This window comes from Mastomys coucha, unplaced genomic scaffold (assembly GCF_008632895.1).
Source record: "Mastomys coucha isolate ucsf_1 unplaced genomic scaffold, UCSF_Mcou_1 pScaffold3, whole genome shotgun sequence".
Lineage (NCBI taxonomy): Eukaryota > Metazoa > Chordata > Mammalia > Rodentia > Muridae > Mastomys > Mastomys coucha.
The window spans coordinates 47,278,188-47,288,358 of NW_022196909.1; the positions used below are offsets into that span (position 1 = coordinate 47,278,188).

Consider the following 10,171-nt stretch of genomic DNA (forward strand, 5'->3'; position numbering starts at 1 on the left):
TTTCTGAGTTTGAGGCCAGCCTGGTCTACAGAGTGAGTTCCAGGACAGCCAAGGCTACATGGAGAAACTCTGTCTCAAAAACAAAAAACAAAACAAAACAAAAAAAAGTATGTATGTATGTATGTATGTATGTATGTATGTATGTAAAAGTGCCTGTGTGAGCTTATAGCCATCATTGTGAACAGGAGCCTGAGAAGGCCAGAGAACACTGTATCCTGTGAGACTGGAGCTGCAGGCCTCCGTATGGCGCCTGGTTGTGTGGGTGCTGGGAACCAAGTGTGGGTCCTCTGTAAGAGCAGTGTGAGGTCTTAACTGCTGAGTCGCCTCTCCAGCCCAAGAGTTGTAAATTTCCTTGACTCATTATTGGTATTTGTATAGCAATTTCACATAACTATATATCTAGGGCCGTGTAACATTTCTTGTGCAAAAAGGCACGGTCGGGGGGGGGTGGGAAGGGGAGAAGCAGCTCACACAGCCCGGCCAACACAGCCCAGCCCACACAGCTCAGCCCCTGGTGAGTCTGTCTGCCCTTGCTCACACAGCCCGGCCCCTGGTGAGTCTGTCTGTGCTTGCTCGGAGGTGCTCTCCCTGGCTCTGCTCAGTGTACCACTTACCCCTGACAGCTGAGCTGCAGTGGCGCAGGACTGTCAGACTCTGCTCTGCTGTATATGCTCCCACACTGACAACGTGCGTACTTGCCATGAGACTGCAGCCAGACTAAATGATCACTCCTTTTTCTTTTCTCTTCTTTCTTTCTCTTTCTTTCTTTCTTTCTTTTATTTTTTATTTTTTATTTTTCTGGTTGGTTGGTTTTTGCTTTTTCGAGACAGGATTTCTCTGTGTAACAGAGCCCTGGCTGTCCTGGACTCACTTACATGGATCAGGCTAGGCTCAAACTCACATAGATCCTCCTGCCTCTGCTTCCTGAGTGTGGGATTAAAGGTGTGTATCACCACACCCGGCATAAATGATTACTCTTTAGTACATTAGAAACTTCTTGGGGCTGGCGCGATGGCTCAGTGGGTAAGAGCACTGACTGCCCTTCTGAAGGTCCTGAGTTCAAATCCCAGCAACCACACAATGGCTCACACAGTGGCTCACAACCACTGTGTAGTGTCTGAAGACAGCTGCAGTGTACTCACATATAATAAGTAAATAAGAGCCCCAAGCCTCTTCCCTCTCCACCAGCCATGACACCCATGGGCCCACCTTTGCCATGACGCCCACGGGCCCACCTTTGGGTGTGCGGTGTATGTAGGCCACGCTGCCGTCCTCCAGCTGCACAGGCTGACCATCTTCAAAGGAGAGAGACTCTGCAAGGAGAGCAAGGCCAGTCCTCCTCTGCAGCTTACAGCCACGGAGGGCGGGCACTTGGGGCTGCCGGGCCTCCCTCCGCACAGGGGTGTCTGGGGCACCTCACCTTTCTGTATCGTCACCTGGTGGATGTACGCAGTGGTCCCGTCCTCCAGCTGGATCACCTGCCCTTCAAGCAGCTTCTCCCCTGGGGACACAGAAGCAAAGAAGGGGACTACGCTGGCAAAGGCCTACCATGCGCTTGCCCGCCTTAGTAGGCCTACCATGTGCTTGCCCACTTTGGACGCCTGTTTGAATCTCTGCGTCCTTGCCTGTGGTCTAAGCATGGGGACATCCACCACGTTCCCTCCTTCGCCACCTCTTAAGAGGAAAAGCACCCTGCTATGAAGTAACCTTGTGTGCCACTCCATAAGGAGCAATTTTCTTTCTTACTCTACCCACGCCTGTGAAGACAGGAACTTCCAATCTAACGGTGAGCTGCTGAGACTGAGCTAAATGGAGAACAAAGAATGTCCTGAAACCAGGAAGGATCCCACATACCAAGAAATTCAGACACAGAGTCAACTAACAGTTAAAACCTATTTCCTCATTCTCGTTCAGCTACAATCCCAGCGCTTGGGAAGTGGTGGAGGAGGCCAGCCTCTGCTACAGTTTGAACTTGAAGCCAGCCTGGGCTACAAGAGACCCTTCTTGACAAACAACAACAAAAAACAAATGAAAGAAATGGAAGTAAAGACATAGAGAGGTGTGGGTGTGTATGCCTCTGTGTGTGTGTGTGCACATGTGAGTGTGTGGGTGGGTGCGTGTGCGCATTGTGTGAACATGTGTGTAAGCCAGAGGACAAGCTTGGGCAATGTTCCTCAACAAGTCTTTGAGACAGCATCTCCCATTGGTTGGCCAGGAGCTCCCAGGTTCACATAGGCTGGTAGGCCAGAGAGTCCCCAGGGATCCTCAGCCTCTACCTCCCGACTGTGAATTATAAACATGTGCCACTGCACCCAGCTTTTCATGTGGGTACTGGCGGTTGAACTTGGGTCCTCACACTTATGTGCTACATGAGCGAGAGACCTGCCTGGCCTGAGTGTGGCTATCATATGGGTCTAGGACTTAAACCTCATTGTTACATGAACATGTTTCTTTACTCAATCTATGCAACTTCAAACCCCACCCCCACCCCACCCACCAAAGAGTTCCTTGAGACAGGATCTTGCTCTGTAGCCCATGCTGGCCCAGAATTTGCTAACCAGACAAATGAAGACCTCAAAGTCACCGCAAGCTCCTGTTCCTGCTTTCCAGATGCTGGGGTGCCAGGTGTGTGCAACGGGCCAGACTTTCTCTTCTTTTCCAGGGCTGGGACTGAACCTTTAGCCTTTGCATGTTAGGCAAGGGCCTCAGCCATGAGCTTATATCCCGAAACCTTGATTTTTTACGCAGGGTCTTGATATGTGTCCTCAAATTGGCATCAAATTGACCGCATATCAAATTGATATGTGGTCTTGATATCTGTCCTCAAATTGGCATCCTCTTGCCTATGTGTCTTGTTTTTTGAGGGACACTCAAAACAGGTGTGGGCCACTGTGTCCTGAACTCTTTTCTCTTCTCTTAGATGGGGTCTCAAGTTGCCTAGGTTGGCCTTACACTCATTATAGAGCTGAGCATAGTCCTGAATTCCTCCTATCTTCCTGCCTTCACACCTAAATGTGAATGAGCCACCACACCTGGGTGGGCTCTAGGGACCAGACTCACGTGCTCCCTGCTCAGGCTGTCCTCCAGGGATCAGAGTCAAGTGTTCCCTGCTCAGGCTGTCCTCTTTGGAGTGAATGGGAGTGAGGACAGAAAGAAAGAGAGGGAGACTGACAAGTCCATGCAGGAGATGTGTTTGCCTTTTCTTTAGCCATTCCCAGCTCAGGAACTGAGCCCTGCAATAAGGACAACTGCCAGCTGGCTTCTTCTGACTCAACCATCTGCTGACATTTCCCCATCAGGAGAATGCCCAAACTCACCCCTTGGGTTCTGTTACTCGGCGCAGTTGTGACTCATCAGTTATATAGTTACGCACAACCTTGAATGGCAAATGCCCTCCTGTTTTACAAAGTTCTGGAAACTATAGGAGGTGGTCCTAGCTAGAAGAAGTCTGCCCCTGGGGGTCACGTGGTGTGTGCATGAATGCATGTGTGTGTGTGTGTGTGTGTGTGTGTGTGTGTGTATGTGTGTGTGTGTTTGTGCACGCGCGCGCGCATGCGTGCGTGTGTCCCCTTGGCCTGTTTCTGCCTTGTTTCCTCCTTCCTGTCAGCCATGAGATGAACAGCTCTCACCTATGGCCCACAGGCTCCTGTCTGCCATGATGTTCTCTGCTCAAGCACATGGGGCCAAATGACTGTAGACTGAACACTTTAAAACCATGAACCAAAATAAACCTTTTCTCTTCCACATCTCTTATGCAAGGTATTTATTTCATCACAGCAAGGAAAAGGAACTCGAGCAGAGAACTGGAACAGAGGAGAGGGCCGTGGCTGGGACCTGACAGGGCGGGCCTTAGGCCTTGGGAGCTTTCTGTGAAAGGACTTTGGAAAAATATGGGCAAGCCAGGAAAGGCTTAGGCTGCTGTAAGGAACTTAATAAGCAGTTCCTGTGGGAGCTCAAAAGACTAGGATGCCAAGAGGAAGTGGGCAGTTGAGACTAAGCTCCCCCGTGCTTTCAAAGGGGAGCAGAACTCTAGTGAGAAATGCACCCGAGGGCCATGAATGGTACATTCTGGCAAAGAATATTGTGCATGTTTTAAGATTTTGAGTAAGGCTGAATTTAAAAGTAAAAGTAATTATTTTGATGGAGGATTTTTTAAAACAACTTAATTTATTTGAATGTGATTAAGTATGCACACATGTGTGTGCACATATGGATGCACACACTGCAACCCAATGGGGGAGGCAAGAAACAGACCTGAGAAGAATAATGGGTGAAAGCTATAAACAAAGAGGCTGGAGAGATGGCTCAGCGGTTAAGAGCACTGACTGCTCTTCTAGAGGTCCTGAGTTCAAATCCCAGCAACCACATGGTGGCTCACAACCATCTATAATGAGATCTGACGCCCTCTTCTGGTGTGTCTGAAGACAGATACGGTGTACTCATAAAAATAAAACATACACACACACATCACACACGCACATCTCACACACACATACACACACCACACACACACATCACATACACACATATACTACACGCACATCACACACACGCACATCATGCACACGCACATATGCACACACATCACATACACATGCACACACACATACGCACACACATACGCACACACATACGTACACACACATCACACACATGCAAATCACACACATCACACACACATCACACGCAGACACATATACACACATACACACACATATGCACACACACATATGCACACACATACGCATACACAACTCACACACATACACACATCACACACATATACACACACATACACACACATCACACACACATACACATATATACGCACATCACACGCAGACACATACACACACACACATACGCACACACACATATGCACACACATACGCATACACAACTCACACACATACACACATCATACACACGCACATCATATACGCACATCACACACATATACACACACATACACACACATACACACATCACACACACATACACACATACACATATACACGCACACACACGCACATCACACATACATACACATATACACACACACATACACACACATCACACACACAGACACACAGATACATACACATACACATATACACACTCACACACACGCGCACACACACACACACACACACACACACTCACATCACAGAGAAATAGAGAGGTGGAGGCGGCCAAGACTTAACTTTAGAAGTTAAGCTCACCCTTCTTACTCTGTTCTTTTGAGGCGGGTCTGCTTCAGTCTCCCTGAGGCAGAGGCGACAGGCACATGCCTGGCTGCCAAGCACTTTAATTCATTAACTAGTAACCCTCTGTGAAAGCTGAAGCAAGGGAAGTGACAGGGTCTAAGGAGAGAACACAGCCTCACCTAGAAACCCTAAATTCTTTCTCTCACAAACCTCACCAGAGGGACAGGACGGACAATGCAGGGACAGAGCTCGGGCTTCAGAAGTGTTCTAGAGAAAACACATTCTCAGAAGAACAATCCTAGACAGATTGTGACAGGCCTCCCGAAGCCACCTCAAGAGCTTTGCTGACGACATCACTTCATTATCAAGAAACAAAATTTTCAGCCAGGCATGGAATCTCAGCACTTGGGAGGCAGAGGCAGGCGGATTTCTGAGTTCAAGGCCAGCCTGGTCTACAGAGTGAGTTCCAGGACAGCCAGGGCTACACAGAGAAACCCTGTTTTGAAAAACAAAAGAAAAAAAGCAAAGCGCACACAATCTTAAAGGACCACGCACTAAACGGCATCCATGAACCTAGGCCTGGACATTTTCTTAGGCATGTGGTGAACTGAAGGAGGGCAGCAATGTGGTCATGAGGACAGAGCTGCTCACGGGATCTGGAAAAGGCAGGAGGAGGCAGCGTTTCTGTCCACGGAAGCCATGGGGCATGTGTGAGAATGCTGGGAAGGAGGGGGGAGCATACTGCACAGGGGAGGCCTCATCAGTTCTTAAAAAGCTTTTTAAAAAGCTGGGCGGTGGTGGCACACGCCTTTAATCCTAGCACTTGGGAGGCGGAGGCAGGTGGATTTCCTAGTTCGAGGCCAGCCTGGTCTATAGAGTGAGTACCAGGACAGCCAGGGCTACAGAGAGAAACCCTGTCTCGAAAAACCAAAAAAAAAAAAAAAGCTTTTTAAAATTATGTTTTACTTTTACTTGGTCTATAAGTGCATGGTGTGTGTGTATGTGTGTATGTGTGTGTGTGTGTGTGTGTGTGTGTGTGTGTGTGTGTGTGTGTGTGTGTGCTATGTGTATGTGGGTTACCTCAGAGACCACAGAGGGTGTTGGATCCCCTGGAGCAGCCCATCACAGGTGCTGAAAAGGCAACTCGGCTCCTCTGAAAGAGCGCTGCTTCTTTACCACTGAGCCTCCACGCCCTGACCTGTTCTTGCGTACTCTGGAGAGCTGCTTTAGACTTTAAGGCTGCCGTTATAAATGCACGCCCCGTGCAGGCCGGAGGATATGCTTACACTCACGGAGAGCCCTTACTTCTCTGCAGCTCAAGTCTCTCGGTGAACCCTGTGTGTGCGTTTGGCGCCCACTGGTGTCAGACACTAAGGCATACATTGCAAGCTGGGTGCCCCTGCCGCACCGGGGGCATCTTGTGCATGGCAGAGACTGAGAATGGTAACCCAAAGCTTACATCCGCCTGCTTCAGTCAAGATGGTGAACTGCCTCTATCCAGGAAGTGCCCTAAGCTGGAACAGGGGTGTCGGAAAGCAGGAGGGAGGCCTTGGCTAGGGCATGCTGATCCCTCCCACCGATGTTTATTCTAATGAGCCCCCTTTCTGTCAGGTACACACAGAGGACCCTCACAGGCACAGGAAGCTGCAGCAGGTGAGGGCCAGCAGGCAGGAGAGCAAGGCAGTGAGCTCCTTCCAACAGCACAGGGACAGGATTCCGAGGGCCCCGAACACTACACTCACCTTTGACGGCCTGCTGGACGTAGGCTGTTGTCCCATCACTGAGTGTCACCGTTTGCAGCCCCAAGCTTTCCATGACAAACTGCCACTTGTGCCTTCAGACATGAAGTTGGCTGCTGGTCACCACTGAGGTCACAGATTTCCTCCTGGGTCACCAATCTGAGAAAACAGTGTCACATTAAAAAAAAAAGCAAGCCTCACAGTTTCCTCCCGCTGCAAGCCAGGAGCACACAGACACTGTTTCAGAGGACTAAGCTGGTTCCTATGGAACACACACACACACACACACACACACACACACACAATGGGAATGTAGGGGTGGCCACCTGCTCATATCTCTACGCTCTGGTACCATTATGTTCCCTGGTTTAAAAGCAACTTCTCTGGGAGTGAATGTGATGCGGAGGTCCGAGCACAGCTTGAGGGAGCTGGTTCAGTCCTGCCACCATGTTGGTTCTGGGGACTACACTCAGGTGGTCAGGGTCGGTAGCAAATGCCTTTATGGGCGGTGCCGCCTTGTCGGGCCCATTTTCTCTAGTTCATAGTTGAGTCCTAAGACATCCAATAACTCTCTCAAGGTTGCAGAGCTACTAAGTGTGAGAGGAGGATTTTAACCCACACCATCTGATCAAGAATGAGCACTCAAGTTCTCTACGATGCTGCCAAGTACAGGTCTCAGAGGTGGGGGGCAGTTAAAAACCCTGAGGCTACTGGAAAAATGTGGAACATGGGCCTGTCTACATCTTTTTTAACAAGGTTGTCTAGGGCTTATCATAGAGGCATGGAGAGGTCAAAGGTGAACAGCTTCTGGGAACTGAACCGTCCCATCCAGGACTGATCCACTTCGCTCCTTTGGTCCTGACTGGTCCTGGACTGCTCTAGAACTCTTAACTCTCATTCTCTTAATCAGGGAGAGATTTTTTTTTCTGGTAACCCATTTTATTATAACCACAATACATGAGAAATAAGGACACATATAAGACTTGGCCTAAATACATAACAGACAACAGGCTGAAGAGACGGAGGGGCCTCCAGCTTCCGCGGCTGGGCTTGCAGCTCCCACCATGACAGGGGCTTTGATTTAGAGTGTCTGCTTTCTACAGGCTCTGCAGTCAGAAAGCAAGTGACAACCCTCTCCAAGCCTCAGATGCTGCCTCTGAGACAGCGGGGACCCTGCCTCCCGGGCCACTGTAAGGGCTGAGACAGCGGGGACCCTGCCTCCCGGGCCACTGTAAGGGCTGAGACAGCAGGGACCCTGCCTCCCGGGCCACTGTAAGGGCTGAGACAGAGGGGACCCTGCTTCCCAGGCCACTGTAAAGGCTGAGACAGCAGGACCCTGCCTCCTGGGCCACTGTAAGGGCTGAGACAGCGGGACCCTGCCTCCTGGGCCACTGTAAGGGCTAAATGAGGTCACACACATGGCCACTCAGGACCGGGTGGGCACTCGGAAAGTACTTCAGAGTGGAGACTTAGTTCACACCCTTGTGAAGAACCTGGATGGCTCTCTACAGAACTGGCTTCTGCCGCCCTGCCTGCTTCTCATTGGCCCTGATGGCCTTACAGTCCTTCCCACTGCTCAGGCTAACCCAGTGACAACAGACATGCTAACACAGTGATGACAGACACGCCCGTAATACATGCTGGACACTCATTGCGCTTGTGTGCACTGATCTTTTCTGAGGAGGCACACACACAGCCCCTTGCAGATGAGGCTACTGAAGCTAGGCGGGCAACTGATTGGCCCAAGGTCCCAGAGCTGCCAGCCGATGATGATGATGATGATGATGAAGCGTGTTGGTGGGCCAAGCTGTGGGCCTCCACACCTCCTACTGGTGAAGTACAGGGCGCTGGCAGCACTCAGCGCTCTGTGACCTCAGTCCAGCCTTCTGGGTCTGCCATGACAGGGAGGCGGAGGGGAGGAAAAGCTGGGGGCCACATTTCCCAAGATGTCCCTTCTTAGACCGGAAGAAAACCAAGCCTAGCCTTCTTCCCTCCCTCCCTCCCCCTCCCACCCCCCCTCCTGCATCCAGGTCTCGCATCCAGGCGGAAGCATCTTGCTTAGGTCCCTTCCCTCCTCCAACCTCGAGTTGCACACCCTGGAAGCAGCTGCTGCTGTCCCTCACTCCCTGGCCTCTGAAGGCCTTTCCTAAGGTGTGTGGCTTCAGGACTGCCAGGCCCTCGTTCTCCCTTCCTCTTTCCTTTCTTCCTCTTGCTTGGGATATGGTCTAACTATGTTGCCCAGGATGGTCTTGAACTTGTGATCTTCCTGCCTTCTGAAGCTGACTGTAAGTCTGAAGACATCGCGTCTAAGGGGTGAGAGCCTTGAGCGGCAGCCGTCTGCCTTTAACCTGTGCGCTCTGGTTCCCTTTCCCTTCTCTAGATGACGGTGCACTCTGAATCTGATGCTAGCACTAAGCTCACGAGTGATGGGCAGACCCAGGCTGTCGGGGCAGTTCCTGCCCGCACTGGGCATTTCAGATTCAAGATGGACAGAGGAGGTATGCGGTTTATTGGCTCCCGGGTATGGTGAGGGACAAGAGTGCTGATGATAGCCAGACCTCAAGCAAGTAGTCCTGACTTCCTCAGAGCAACCCCAGCCCTGTTCTGCTTGCTCCACTTTTTAAAACCAACTCAACCTGTTGGCTGGATGCAGAAAGTCCCCTTGTCATTGTGTGCTGACGCATTTCCCAATGCCAAGGCACCAGGGGACACAAGCTTCTGAAAAGCTTTGCAGATGAGCTGATTGTCTCTAGGTCCCTCCACGCGGCCTGCTCTGCGTAAACTGTCTACAAACATCAGGAGACTCAGGAGGGCATGCGCACTTGTGTTCCACACTATGCAAAGGTTCAGATCAGATTTGGTCCACATCCAAACTTCTCGTGGATGGCAAACATTAGTCTGGGAGGAACAAAGGCTGATGGGGACAAGGGGCAAACAAATCAGAAACAGATTTGGGAGAGCTGCGGTAACAAACTGATTCTGTATCTCTGTTGCAGAAAAGAACTTCAGTGCACATCAAGAAAGACCCAAGCCTAATTCTGTGGCTTTCTAAACCATGAAGAGAAAACCGGAAATCGATAGCAGAAAATTGTGCTGCTCAGGGCATCACACACACATCCCTGCCAAAGGCATGGTGGCTTTAAAAGCCCAGCTCGTCCTTGCTTGGTTATGTGGCTGGCTTTAAAAGCTCAGCTCGTGCTTACTTGGCTATGTGGCTGGCTTTAA

General features: G+C 50.5%; 1 protein-coding gene across 2 annotated transcripts in view; it reads right to left on the reverse strand.

The window, feature by feature from the left end:
- Znf76 (zinc finger protein 76) overlaps nt 1-10,171 on the reverse strand; it is a 29,377-nt gene that overhangs the window by 9,493 nt on the left and 9,713 nt on the right. For both annotated transcript variants that reach the window (XM_031346798.1, XM_031346797.1), the window contains exons 2-4: nt 6,950-7,105; nt 1,421-1,501; nt 1,236-1,313 (exon numbers count right to left, since the gene is read on the reverse strand). In XM_031346798.1, coding sequence (XP_031202658.1) covers nt 1,236-1,313; nt 1,421-1,501; nt 6,950-7,022 — 232 coding nt within the window. In that variant the 5' untranslated portion in view covers nt 7,023-7,105. The remainder of the gene's footprint in view (nt 1-1,235; nt 1,314-1,420; nt 1,502-6,949; nt 7,106-10,171) is intronic.